Consider the following 15,470-nt stretch of genomic DNA (forward strand, 5'->3'; position numbering starts at 1 on the left):
GCAAACTTGGAATGATTTAAAATCTTAGAAAGCAGATAAATTTGTTTCCATTTTAAAACCAAAACTCTCTCATTATTTTCACTGAATAAAGAACAACAATTGTATAGAGTGTTTTTATTTTTTAGTTACTAGAAGACCCGCGGTATGATATTATTATGACAAAGATTATCAGTGTTATACATGAGGATACAAGATACCAGAAAGGGACACTCCACATGAGGACTCAAAAATGTTTTGCTGTTAAGGTATTTATTATAAATTGAATGAGATATGATATGATTGACAGTGAGACATCTATCCTACATCAAGTTTAAGCAACATCTTGCGTAGTTGATAAATGTTGAACCCTTGTGTGCATCAGGATGTGCATTTTAATTGTACACATATTTCTGTTCGCATAGTTGAAAAACTACTGAAGAGAAAAAAGATCAAGCATGTTAAGTACCTTGCCTGAAAGATCAAAATTTTAGTTTCAAGATTTATCAAAAAAAAATTTAAAAAAACAATGAAAGCCTTTTTTCACATCAACCTTAATATGTTTCTTATTAATTTTAATTTGATTGTTTATTTAAAATTTTTTTTTTTTTTAAATCTTTGGCAAATTGCCAGGAGTATATATGTGCAATATAAAAAGGAACTCTCAAAACTTTGATTCAATTATCTTTAATTTTTCAGCCAGAAATCAATGGTAAGTATGTTGTCAATTATATATCCAAAAATATGTAGCCTTAGCTTGCAATTCAAATTAAGGTACATAAAGGGGCCCAAAAAATTACTATTGTAAAACAATTCAAATGGTATAACCAATGGTCTAATCTATATAAAAAAAACAAGAAACGAGAAACATTAATGAACCATATCAACAAAGGACAACTACTGAACATCAGGTGTCTGACTTAGGACAGGTGCAAACAAATGCAGCGGGTTTAAACTTATTAAGGGCATGCGATACAGTTACAGGGGAGGTAATGACGTTGCTAACGTAAAATGTTATTTTCGCGACGTCAAATTATGACATATCGGGGAAAGATGCATTTTTCGACTGATTTTTATCATTCAAACTGATTTAATTTGAAAACGAGTGCATGGACCCCTATTTTTTAAAACGGCAATTTGTTTCATTTTGCAAGGAGATTATGTGACCCAAATTTTATAAAACTGTAAATAGCGCAATTTTTTTTAATTTTGATAAACATGCAGCAAAAAATGACGCTTTTTCCTCTATTCATGAACATTTGATAAATATGAGTTATTTCTTAATAAATAATAATTATTAATGATACTTATAAAATACAGAAATTACCGATTATTTAACAAAAAACAATTTGTGTTTATCTTTTAAAATAAAAAAATTATGTCTTTCTTTAGAAAAAGAAAATACGGACACAAATCTGAATTTTGAGCAAATATACAAAATTTCGACCTCATTTTACTCAAAAAGTAGCACATGAAGGTATATTTTTTATTACATATTTGATTTAATCAGGTAAAAAATAGCCTATATGGAAATTTTCATCAACTTGTAAATACAGGTTCAAAACTGTATCGTATGCCCTTAATAGGTACCAACCTTCACCCTTACCTGAAACAATAATGTAACATCACAACATAGAAAGACACATATAAAATATCAATTGAAATGACTTAACTCAATCTAAAGACATATAAAAATAAACAAGTGAATATACAATGAACAAATAAATTTGATCCATGACACAATGTAGATACAAAATCAAAAAAGTGGGTGAGATAATAAAAAAATTCAGAAAGTCAACCATAACCTTGAACAAAATGCCACCATATAACAATGTAAACCTTGAGCAAAATACTGTCAAATATAATAATGTACACAGGTAAATGGAAAATAATTGTGTACAGTAATGGAGAACTGGAATATTTTTTACAAAATAAATGATTTTGTTGTTTATAGTACGAGAACAGGAGTGAAAACTCAGTAATACCAATAAATCATAAAAGCTGGTATAGATTAAAAAAGAGAGATAAGATATAACTTTGAATAAGCAAATCTTTAGAATTGTCACACGAGATAAATCTAAACTCAGGGTATTTATTAGCCTAAAATAGAAAAAAAATGCTTAACACTAAGTGTCATTTTTTTGTATTGTTTCATTGAAATATGGTATTACTGTTTTTTGTTTATTCTTTACAATTGAATAACCTTTGAAATTCTGTTGGTAGAACTAATTGTTAATTTTCTTTCCATTTCAGGTTTATTAGATGTAGCAAGGACAACTTACACAGAAGTTGTGGATGATGTCTCTAGTTAGTATATAATTATAGATTTCCTGTAGTACTGATACTTAAAGGCTTTTACATTAGGATAATGTATATTAGAAACTAGATCATGTTTACATCAAAAGAAATTAAGAATCCAATAAAAAAGTCATGGATATTTTTTTTTCACTATAAGTGTCAGTACGCTTTTAATATAAATTCAGTTTTATCTACCTCAATGTTTGTCTTGTTTTCACTGAGAAAAAAAATATGCATGGTATATTTGTTTGCATGTTATAAAGATTTAAGTCATTATATGTACAAGTACTTGTTAATGGTTTATAGATTTGGTAAAGCAGTTAGCAGAAGAATACAGTCTGCCATTAAAGACAAGTTATAACACGACTAGAGGATTCTACATACAGTTATATAGTAAAGATAAATACGATAATCTACCAGGGATATTTATGAAGGTCACCAAACAGAGAACCACTCTCAGTTTTACATGTGCAGATCTGGTAGGGCTACATGTTTCTCAAATCAGAGAAAAACAACACAATATTTATAAACAATTTAACTTATACAAATAAGTCAATTTGATAGCACTATACTAATGAATAAAGGCAGCAGTAGTATAGTTCTGTTCAATAATCATAAATGGATTAGGTGAAAACAAATCCAAGTCACAAACAAAAACCAATTGAAACACATCAACTATAAGAGGAAACAATAGAACAACAGTAGCACTGAAGTGTGACAAAAACAAAAGCCAACAAACATAGAAACAGACTATTTGATAACAACTGCCATATTCCTGATTTGGTACAGGACATTTTTAGAAAAAAAATGGTTGCTTGAACCTGGTTGTATGCCTAGCCAAACCTTCAACTTAGATGGCAATGTAAAAGATACCTCTTTTAAAAAATGACAACATTATGTTGACACAGTCAAAATGAAGCAAAATTAAGCAACTATTGGTCAGCATACAGCTTTCAACAATGAGTTTAATCCACCATTTAAATGCATATGTTTCCTTTACTTAAGTATAAGGCGTATAATGAACTTTTGTAATTGTTGATGGAACATGGTTCAGATGGGGTTATCTCCCATTTATCAGAATGAATCTCAATTAGAAATTAATTTTAAAGTACCTTTAAAATACAAATACATTGAACGTATGTGTGATATATGTGTAATTATTTTAAAACTGAAAAATAGAGTATGATAGAAAAATATTTTGTTAATTGCTGTAATAAGGCATACACTATTTTTGAAACAACCAAAATAGAATAATTATAGATTATTACATGGCATTTTCCATGGCTTGAGGACTGATATTGACCGAGGTCTGATAAGACATGTGATATGAGAAATAACAGGTTATGATCTATTTATCATATATATATGCTTCAACAATGGAGAAAAATAACAGATTAATATATTGATCCTTTTACGTGGTTCTCAAATAGAAGTTCAAAGAGTGAAAAGTTCATGAACGTCAGGCCTCAAATGTGGTACATTCGATATGAAATCTTTCTATCATATGCCTCAACAAATAAGAAAAACAGCAGTATGATATATTTAAATAATGGACGATAAAAAAAAAAATAATTCAACAATATACATAATGAACACTGTTTGGAAAAGCCAACATTTTTAAGTAAATTTCGAAATTAGGTTTGAAACTTTTTAAAATGCATTTATTTTATTATTTTTTTGGTTTTTTTTTTTCATTTTACACAATATACTTTCCAGTATCCAATTGTTTTGTACCCTATTTTGTAATGTTTTTCACTGAAAACGTACCATTGAGGTGTATTTTCTGGAATTTGCGGAGTATTACTGGAATGCCATGAGATAGCATTACTGAAAGGCATGTGATAAAAGTCGAAGCATGTGATAAACTTTTCATATCAGCCCGCTAAGCACCAATTAGAAAAAATATGGAATTTACATAAATTTAATGTTATTTTCATATGGTAATAATCCTATGTTATTTAGTGTAAGTATATGATAAAGCAAATTAAATTATTAAACAGTAGTAAATATACAATTATAATGGAAATGAGATTGGTGCTTTTAATTGATATTTTACAACCTTGTTTAAGACTGACAATATAAAAAAGAAGATGTGGTATGATTGCCAATGAGACAACTATCCACAAAAGACCAAAATGACACAGACATTAACAACTATAGGACACCGTACGGCCTTTAACAATGAGCAAAGCCCATACCGCATAGTCAGCTATAATAGGCCCGATTAGACAATGTAAAACAATTCAAACGAGAAAACTAACGGCCTCATTTATGTAAAAAATGAACGAAAAACAAATCTGTAACACATAAACAAACGACAACCACTGAATTACAGGCTCCTGACTTGGGACGGGCACATACATAAATAATGTGTCTGGGTTAAACATGTTAGTGGGATTTCAACCCTCCCCTAACCTGGGACAGTGGTATAACAGTACAACATAAGAACGAACTATAAATTAGTTCGTATGACAATACATTTTATTTGCATAAGATTGCAACATTTATATTACAGATAAAATTAAATGGTGAGAAAACCTGAATCTGTTTAAATTTTCATTATGTTATTTAGTTTTCTTTGTTAGTTTTTTTTTAGCTGTTCTCTTTTATAATTGATATTTACTGAGTTTTTAAATTTATATCAAACATTGATTTTAAAAATTGATTTTTGCTGCCATAGAAGTTGTGTTTAAGTTACAAAAAAAAATTCAGTTAATAAAAAGGAAGAGCATTCAAATTGTTGACCAAAAGCTTGCATGTGTATGTTGATACCATCTACTTTTGCAATGATTACATTTTTTTCCACCAAAAAAACCCAGAAGATCACATGCTGAGAAAAAAAAATCATGTTCATATTATTGGAGGTAGTTATATGCTTTTACAATGGATATATATTTAAAAATAGTAAACATGTTACTCTTGTTTGATTTCAGTACAGAATTTTTGTTATAAAATATGACTTCCAAGTAATCATAATTGATTTAACCCACTATTTTTCAGTTTGAATAAAGTTTCTTTCTGTTTTATTTGCTTTTAAGCTCACCTGGCCCGTAGGGCCAAGTAAGCTTTTCTTATCACTTGTCGTCTTTCGTCGTTAACTTTTACAAAAATCTTCTCTCTAACTACTGAGACAAATTTAACCAAACTTTGCCTCAATCATCATTAGGGTATCTAGTTTAAAAAAGGTGTCCGATGACCCTGCCCATGAACCAAGCCAACCTGGCTAAAAATAGAACATTGGGGTAACATGCAGTTTTGGCTTATATCTCTGAAACCAAAGCATTTAGAGCAAATCTGACAAAAGTAAAAATGTTCATGAGGTGCAGATCTATCTGCCCTGAAATTTCAGACCAATCAGGCAACACCTGAATTGGTAACTTTAAGAAATTTTGCCGTTTTGGTTATTATCTTCAATAATATTATAAATAGAGTTAAACTGTAATTGTTAACAGCAATAATGTACAGCAAAGTTAGATCTGCTAATAAGTGATCATAAGTCAACATGACCAAAATGGTCAATTGATTCCTTAAGGAGTTATTGCCCTTTATAGTCAATTTTTAACAATTTTCATAAATATTGTAAATTTTTACAAAATATTTTCTCTGAAACTACTGGGCCAAGTTCATTATAGATAGAGATAATTGTAAGCAGCAAGAATGTTCAGTAAAGTAATAAGGATCTACATTACAAACACATTACCATCACCAAAACACAAGTTTGTCATGAATCCATCTGTGGCCTTTGTTTGATATGCACATAGACCAAGGTGATCGACACAGGCTCTTTAGAGCCTCTAGTTTGTTTAGGCCTTGGTTTCCAATGAAATGATTATGTCCTTTTTTATGACAAATGTAAAATAGCATTCTACATTTGTAATCATGCATGTTCAATCATATGTTGAAATTTATTAACTTGAAGATATGTTATATTTTTTATTGCTTCTGTTTGCAGACAGAATTAGACAGTCACTCCATGAGATATATCTAATGACCAACATGTAAGTTTATACTCCTCTTTATAAGTTAATAATGAAAGTCCATGAATTCCAAGATCTATTAAGATTTTTTATCTTTATTTAAGGAATGACTGTAATATTTTTTGGTCTATGAAGAAATAACATAAATAATGTGGTGCACACTGAATTACCAGTGTAGCGAGTATTTTGAAGTATGTACCACATTTTTTATGTCATTTTGAAATGATCAGCATGTGGATTAAAAAAAAAAACGGTTGTAGAAAGTAGAATTCAACTAAGAATTAGAGAAATACATTACTTTGCTATTTTTAAAAACTCACATTTGCAAGGACATTTCACATGAACAAGTCATCTGGTTCACATGAAAATAATTTCTGCCTGAAACTTTCATAGACAATATCTTGACTTTTCACAACCTTACCTTAGAAAATCTTGTTCAACTGTATTTTGTTCACGGCGACCTACATTTATTTCTTGAGGTACATCAAGATGTTTTATTTGTTAAAGCTGATATTACTAATACCTAATATGCATGTTATGTTATGCTACTGATATAACATCATTTGAAATCTCTTGTTGCATTATATCTTACAGAGTGGTAAAAGAGGTTTTAGGTAGTATCAGGGACCAGATTGGGTGTCTATACAAACTAACAGAAGCTGTATCCCTGCTGGACATGTTACTATCCTTTGCCAACAGTTGTACACTGTCTAATTACGGTAAGTATAATAATTTTTACAGTTCTATTTGGTTGCCATTAAGATGACCAGAATCTATATTTCTGCTACATTTGTTTTTAAGCTATTGCACACTGGGAAATTATAAGGACATATGTTATAAATTGTGTGGTTCTCCGATGATGGGTTGTCAGCAAATATAAGCCGATCTTTTGTCTTTATCACCCACCTGGCCCTCCCCAAACTGATAAATACTAAAGAACTTTAAAATCGTTGTTTTTATTTTACCACCTTCAAACTGGTCAAAGGATAATAACTCAACAATAGTGAGAATCTTTTTGTTATAGTATTTCACTATATGCACATTTTTAAAACAACTTGATTTTTAAGTAAAGATTGAATGAAATGCAATCAAAACCCTATGTTACTGACTTGATTTCTAAATCTTCCAAGGCTTATCACTACCTTTTTGATATGTAACCGGAGAGCACGAATTTCATTACAAAATTGCTTGTCTCCACCGGGACTCGAACCCGGTACCTCTGTGTTACAAGGCAGCGCGCTAACCGACTGAGCTAAAGAAGTACTTCCTTAGCTCAACCGCTTACGGCTGACTAAGTATCTACTAAGTTTTTCTAAGGGAAGCAATCCCGTCACACTTCCCCCACCTCAAGAGTCATTATACTCTATAATGATGATATCTTCATCTTTTTTATATTTATATTTTAACCTGGCTAGGTAATTCTTCTAACCGTGGGTTATCGTTGGGCGCCAATGTAACCGGAGAGCACGAATTTCATTACAAAATTGCTTGTCTCCACCGGGACTCGAACCCAGTACCTCTGTGTTACAAGGCAGCGGGCTAACCGACTGAGCTAAAGAAGTACTTCCTTAGCTCAACCGCTTACGGCTGACTAAGTATCTACTAAGTTTTTCTAAGGGAAGCAATCCCGTCACAGATACACAAAATATAGTGCATTGATCATAACATTCTAAACATCTTACTCGTGAACGTTTCCAGAAATTTATCAATGTAATATATGCTCATATATTCAAGTCACAAAATGATGTTACACTTGTCAAAAATATTACATAACGTTTGCAAGGTGCAGGAATCTATTATCTTTTCTAAAAATTTAATTGATGTCATTGTTAAAGTCATCTTTTTAAAATTGGAGTTATCTTCCTTTGTCTAGAATTTTTGTTGAATAAACTACAACCAATGCTTTATACAATGCAATATTAAATTTACTTCCCACTGATAAATTAAAGCAATGTTTACATGTCAGTGCTTACAGTCACTTTGATTAGGTTATTAATATAGAAAGTTAAACCAAGGTAACTTGTGATACAAAGAAATCTGAATAATTTTTTTCCTCCATAATTTACAGTTGTTCTCTTCTGTATGTGAAAATCCAATAAATTTACCATCAGTGTGTCAAATGTAAAAAAATAAAATAAATACAGCTTTAAAAAGACTGATTTAACTTTTCTTTGTTTACACAGTGCGACCAGAATTCACTGACACTTTGGCTATCAAACAGGGACGACATCCAATCCTAGAAAAGATCTGCTGTGACACTCCTGTACCTAATAATACAGTAAGTACAGTTTTTTTGCACATCTCCCTTAATGGAGCAGCCTGTATATATAGTGATGGGAACTCTGACCACCTGTTTGTCTGTTCATCCCTCAATCCCACATTTGTAACAGAAACTCAAACACATAATAGAAAAACAACTTTTTTTAAACTTACACAGAATCTACCTAACATGATGTTCATTTTTTTATCCCTGTAAGTTTGGTATTCCCAGTAAGTTTGGTATTTACTTTGGTATAAAGTGAACTTTCAACACATCTGTACACTAAAGTACACATGTAAATTCATTTCTCTTAAATTCTTACAAGAAAATATTGAAATTGCTCAGATTATTAACAGTTTAATGCCATTGTGCACTTCTTATTATGTTTTTTGGAACAAAGTATTCTGGGGCATTTTTTATTATTTATTTTGCAAGTTTTCCTATAATAAGTTATAAAATCTTTACAAGCAATAAACATAAAAACATTGACATCTGTTACGTATATGTTATGGCAAACTGCACTAATATAACCAACTTACAGAAAGAAGAAAGTAGACAAAGACTAGCAACAAGGAGCAATACTTTGATACCATGGCCAGACCTGCATATAATGATAAGAAGTTTTAACTAGTACTCTATACACTCTCTCACCCCTGTGAATGTTGATATTTTATGAATATAAACTTCTAATCTTTTTATATTTCTAGTATGCATCAGATGACAGTAACTTTATCGTTATAACAGGACCAAATATGGTAATCATCATTATATAGTGTCTTTGTATGTTGGATTTAAACAATTATAGGTCATAAACAACCTGAGAATTACTGTACTTGAATGGTATATAAAACAGGAAAATGACTGAATAATTTATTATTAACCATGTAACCTGTGTGAATAAAGATTTAAAATCTCTCTAAAAAATTGTATTTTGAATTATAAATGTTAATTAAAAATTTTGAAGAGATAGGTACTAGGGATTGATAAAAGTATTGGAACATAAAAAGTTTCTCCCCATTTCTCACTCATTTTATACCAGCTGCCATATTGGTTTTATTTTCAGAGTGGCAAGAGTACCTACCTACGACAGATCGCCATGCTACAAATCATGGCACAGATAGGATCCTATGTTCCTGCAGAGTATGCCTCATTTAGAATAACCAATCAGATCTTTTCTAGGATTGGGAGTGATGATGACATGGAAACTAATTCCTCCACATTTATGGTTGAGGTTGGTATACGAGAAAGGTCAACGTCAATTTAGGATAACAAAAATATTTTATTTTAAGATTTCAATGAAGTTTATAATAAAAGCAAGAACAAAGAAAGATCAATGAAGACTAAAATGACTAAGGATGTATTGTAAAAGAGTGGAGACTAATGTGACGTTACCCAAATTGCACCTATTTTAACATTTTTTTCACCAACATTTTTTATGATCAAGACAAAAATTTCCATCCTGTGTTTATTTTGTAGCCATATCCTTCTTTATTATATAGGTACATCAATTTGATTTTTGATCTCTCTATATATATAGGGATTGAGTCATAGAAAAATGGGTTGGAATTGACCATGATTCCGTAATTAAATTCACATCATTGAAAATCAATTAACAGATGTTTTGTTTTATTTTTTCAAATATTTAGAACAATTCAACATTAGTACATTTTTTGTACATGCTCACTATAAAAATTTTTTTTAAATGTATGCTTGTAACATATTTTTTTTGTTCATTTTTAAATAATGACTTTTTTTTAATGTCACATGGCAGCATTTTCGTACAATTTTCTTTTTACTGTGAAAGCTTCATCTGTTGATATAAACTGTGAACGTTTAGTGTATATGGACCATAATTTGGTATTTGACCTAAAACTTTAACTTTTATTCTGTGGGTTGTGTTGGTGTTAGAATAGTATTAATGGAACAATTGAGTTTTTCAAGAAAAAATTAATACATTTTGATTCACCGTTTACGTGACAGGAAACCAAACAGGAAACCAATCTTTATTTTCTTTATTTTGCACAATATATTTCAAAAGACATAAATGAACACCATTACTAGTGTTACTTGCTTCATGTTAATATTTAAAATCTATTTTCAATGTTAAATTAAAGATTTTTTTAAACGCGACAGGAAACCATAAGAAACCGAAAGCATTTTTTTAGTTTTATTTTATTGCAAAATCTGCTTAAAATAATCTGAACAGTATACTTTTTCTTAAAATCCATCTTAAATGTAACAGTATTATAAAACTCCTAAATATGTGCTTGTTTTGAAAACAATAAGTACAATTTATTCAGAAATTTCCATTTTTTCTTCATTGATACAGGATACCATAATCGTTGTATCTTGATGTTTTAGCCAAAAAAATGTATTTATATTTGGTTTTGAAATTCCAGTTATATACAATTTATTCCAAATCATTGGCAATGTAAAATTTTTTAAATCCAGTAAAGAAAAAAACTTTTAACTTGTAATTAAAATCTTTAAAATAGGCACCATGTGATATTTGTGACCTGTACACCATCTACATGGTTTCCACATTTTAACCTACTTTAGTGTACTAAAATCAATAAAGTACTTCCTTTCAAGTCATGCATGGTAAAAGTTTACTTCTCCTTTGACAAGTTTATTGCGTTTCTGAAAAGTGTTTGCAGAACAATAATTAAAAATTGTGACAAAGATACCAACTTTGTACATTCCAAGTGTAACGGTATATTAACATGTATTTTTTATTAAATTATCTTTATTCACCTAAAATATCCAGTAATATTTACTGCTGAAGCAAAATCAATCCAACGAGCATCGGCACAATGATAAGAGACGTAATGTCGATTGAATTTTCTAAGGACCCTTTACATCAATTTCCGGAAACGAAGTGTGTTATAACGTCTGTCAAATCTGAAATCGATGTTGTCAAGTCATTGGGCATTTATTATCACACAAGATCGTATGTAACATTATGCACATAGGAAAAATAATAGACCCCCGGCACAATCTCTGAAAATTGTATTTTCCTTTTTTAAACAAGACGAAACTGTGAAGTCTACAGATTATGTTTGCTAACATCCCGTTGGAAACAAAAACAATGTTTAGACCTAGTATTTCATATATCCGGCTGTAAGGGCATGATCACATGTTAGTCACATGTTTCACGTATGACCGGAAATGATTAGAACTTAACAACAAAATCAATTTTAATAAAAAAAAAAGGAAATAACTGGACTTCTGTTTCGTGTGAAATGTAACGCATAACGATAACATCATTTTCTAACTTAATTATTATGAAGAACAAAACTAGAATGTAAATCATCTCTGATTTAACTGTTTGAACATCTCGCGAGAGTTCATATTTGCATATTGTTATAAAGAATTCTAGTACAACAAAGCAGATTACATCATCTAAAATTTGCGTTACGAAATCGGAAACCAAAGTAACGCTAGTGTTTTTACACCTGCTACAGAAATACTTATAGTTCTCGGCATTTTCTTCTGACTATTCTTATTGGTCGATGTTCTTTATTATTTGAAAGCAAAAGTTACGAATTTGCTGGTGACGATTATCTATAAATCAGTCAGCGTTATGCACTTCGGAAGCGAAAAGTAACGCGAGAAACGACACAAAAATACGGTTGTATAATCTTTGAAATTTGTTAATTTCAATTTTTTTTTCTAGGGAAGAGTAGCATACACTTGTATGTTGATAAAAATAAAGGCATCTTTAGATGTAGTTACAACTTTTCTTACAGTAATACACATTTTTATCACTTTTTTATCGTTATAGGAAACGAGCCCAATAGCAAATTATGGTCCATATTTGAATATATTCACCTATTTGGTAAGACGTGTATAATGTCAAATAATCAAAACACAAATTGTTAAGTCTCAAAGAAAACTTTTAAAAGTTTATGTTGAATAGGTGCAATTTGGGTAACATGAAATTAATTTTAAAAAGAAGAAATAAAGACAGTAGATATTTTAAGTATACTAAGATTCATGCAACAAAAGGTTGCAAGCAAATTTAAATAAGGTATATTGCTAAACATACATATTTATATGTATTGAAAGTAACAACAAATATCTTATATGAAGAATGTCTTTAAGTTTGTGTCTACTATATATACAACTGCTCAATATTAATTTGATGAAGAAATTAAAGGAGCTTATTTTTTCAGATGAGAGAAATTAACTACATTGTACAGAATTCAACAGACAAATCCTTGATTATAATTGACGAACTTGGAAGAGGTAGATCTTTTTGTATTAGATATAGTTATAGGCCTTGAGTTTATATATGAGCTGCCTCAGATAGAAGTTGACCTGATATGTCGTACTTATACATCTACATATATAAGTGTTTGATTGATTTTAGAATATTTAAATACAAAATAGAATATGAACTTTGGTCTGTTTTGTAGGGTTCTTATATAAACTCAATTTTCAGACTTATATAGAATTTTTATACCCCCGCTTTAAAAAAGGGGGGGTATACTGTTTTACCTCTGTCTGTCAGTCCGTCCGTCCGTCCATCAGTCCGTCCGTCAGTCCGTCCGTCAGTCAGTCAGTCCGTCCCATGAAACTTTCGTCACATTTTTCTCAGGAACTACACATCCACCCTTTCTGTAATTTGGTATCAACATTTATATATGTCAGCCACACCGTGTGATGCGTTTTCAGATTCATCACTTGACAACTTCCTGTTTACCGAACACTTGTCTGATTTTACACATGATAGCCAAGTTGAAAATTTTCGTCACATTTTTCTCAGGAACTACAATACAAGGATTTCTGAAATTTGGTTTCAGGATTTATATAAGTCAGCTACACAGTGTGATGCGTTTTCAGATTCATCACTCGACAACTTCCTGTTTACCGAACACTTGTATGATTTTACACATGATAGCCAAGTTGAAAATTTTCGTCACATTTTTCTCAGGAACTACAATACAAGGATTTCTGAAATTTGGTTTCAGGATTTATATAAGTCAGCTATACCGTGTGATGCGTTTTCAGATTCATCACTCGACTACTTCCTGTTTACCGAACACTTGTCTGATTTTACACATGATAGCCAAGTTGAAAATTTTCGTCACATTTTTCTCAGGAACTACAATACAAGGATTTCTGAAATTTGGTTTCAGGATTTATATAAGTCAGCTACACCGTGTGATGCGTTTTCAGATTCATCACTCGACAACTTCCTGTTTACCGAACACTTGTATGATTTTACACATGATAGCCAAGTTGAAAATTTTCGTCACATTTTTCTCAGGAACTACAATACAAGGATTTCTGAAATTTGGTTTCAGGATTTATATAAGTCAGCTATACCGTGTGATGCGTTTTCAGATTCATCACTCGACTACTTCCTGTTTACCGAACACTTGTATGATTTTACACATGATAACCAAGTTAAAAATTTTCTGGTTTCAGGATTTATATAAGTCAGCTATACCGTGTGATGCGTTTTCAGATTCATCACTCGACTACTTCCTGTTTACCGAACACTTGTATGATTTTACACATGATAACCAAGTTAAAAATTTTCGTCACATTTTTCTCAGGAACTACAATACAAGGATTTCTGAAATTTGGTTTCAGGATTTTTATAAGTCAGCTATACCGTGTGATGCGTTTTCAGATTCATCACTCGACAACTTCCTGTTTACCGAACACTTGCATATTTTTACACTATTAATATTATCCACTTGCGGCGGGGGTATCATCAGTGAGCAGTAGCTCGCAGTTTCACTTGTTTTTACCCAAAATAAGTAAACAGATGTATTAATATTAATTTACATGAGCTCAATTTCTAGCTCATATTTTACAAGATAGTTTATAATTGATAAGCCATATTTGGCATAAATTTCTAATTGTTTAGTCCTCCATGCTTTTCAACTTCTTATAATTACTTGATTTGTGAATTGAAGAGTTCATTCCACTTATGATAACAATAGTGTTAAGAATATAGAAAAGAAGATATAGTATGATTGCCAATGAGACAACTCTCTACAAGAGACCAAATGACATAGAAGTTAACAACTATATGTGACTGTATGGCCTTCAACAATGAAAAAAGCGCATTCCGCATGGTAAGCTATGAAAGGCCCTAAATGCAAATGTAAAACAATTCAAATGAGAAAACTAACAGCCTAGTTTATGTATAAAAATGAACAAAAGCAAATATGTAACACATCAACAACCACTGAATTATAGGCTACTGACTTTGGACAGGCACATACATACAAAATGTGGCTGGGTTAAACATGTAAGCGGGATCCCAACCCTCCCCCTAACCTGGGTCAGTGGTGTAACAGTACAACATAAGAAAAACACTATAAAAATCAGGTGAAAAAGGCTTAACTCATCAGATCAATACAAATAGAAATACTACACAGAGTGGATGCGGCCAGGTACTTGTATATCCCAACAACAAAAAGGCACTAAGTACTGATCTGAGAGTACTCTCAGTTACTGACAGCTAGTTCAAGGTCACTTATAACTAATCTAAGACATCAATCCGTACATATCCAACATCCAATTGACTTAATGATCATGAAAAGACGTCATAAACAGTCAGAGAAAAACATGACCTAATGCAATGTCCATATTCACTAGAATACTGTCAAACTGTAGCTTTGTTTTTAGGAACAAGTGCTGAAGAAGGAGTTGGAATATGTCATTCAGTTTGTGAATTCCTACTAGGAATAAAGGTATATTCAATTATGCTACAATTATTTCATTTTAAGTCTATTCTGTTTTTCAAAAATGATAAAAGATCTGTCATCATCACCAAACTCCTTAATTGGCAAAATGTAAATGAAATATGCACATTATAGCACAATGTTTATGTTTTCATATTCAAAGGAGAATGCTAGTTATAATTTCAAAGAACAGAAGAAATGGTTTCCTGTAATACTCTAACTGCATGGACAGTCCACCATGAGTTTAAAAAATGA

At 30.9% G+C, this 15,470-nt stretch overlaps 1 protein-coding gene across 2 annotated transcripts in view; it reads left to right on the plus strand.

The window, feature by feature from the left end:
* Window positions 1-15,470, plus strand: part of LOC139528505 (mutS protein homolog 4-like) — a 63,417-nt gene that overhangs the window by 33,756 nt on the left and 14,191 nt on the right. For both annotated transcript variants that reach the window (XM_071324522.1, XM_071324523.1), the window contains exons 11-22: window positions 126-245; window positions 676-688; window positions 2,230-2,283; window positions 2,581-2,753; window positions 4,790-4,802; window positions 6,227-6,272; window positions 6,846-6,970; window positions 8,435-8,529; window positions 9,219-9,266; window positions 9,575-9,742; window positions 12,687-12,759; window positions 15,160-15,224. In XM_071324522.1, coding sequence (XP_071180623.1) covers window positions 126-245; window positions 676-688; window positions 2,230-2,283; window positions 2,581-2,753; window positions 4,790-4,802; window positions 6,227-6,272; window positions 6,846-6,970; window positions 8,435-8,529; window positions 9,219-9,266; window positions 9,575-9,742; window positions 12,687-12,759; window positions 15,160-15,224 — 993 coding nt within the window. The remainder of the gene's footprint in view (window positions 1-125; window positions 246-675; window positions 689-2,229; window positions 2,284-2,580; window positions 2,754-4,789; window positions 4,803-6,226; window positions 6,273-6,845; window positions 6,971-8,434; window positions 8,530-9,218; window positions 9,267-9,574; window positions 9,743-12,686; window positions 12,760-15,159; window positions 15,225-15,470) is intronic.

The sequence above is a fragment of the Mytilus edulis genome, chromosome 6, assembly GCF_963676685.1.
Source record: "Mytilus edulis chromosome 6, xbMytEdul2.2, whole genome shotgun sequence".
Lineage (NCBI taxonomy): Eukaryota > Metazoa > Mollusca > Bivalvia > Mytilida > Mytilidae > Mytilus > Mytilus edulis.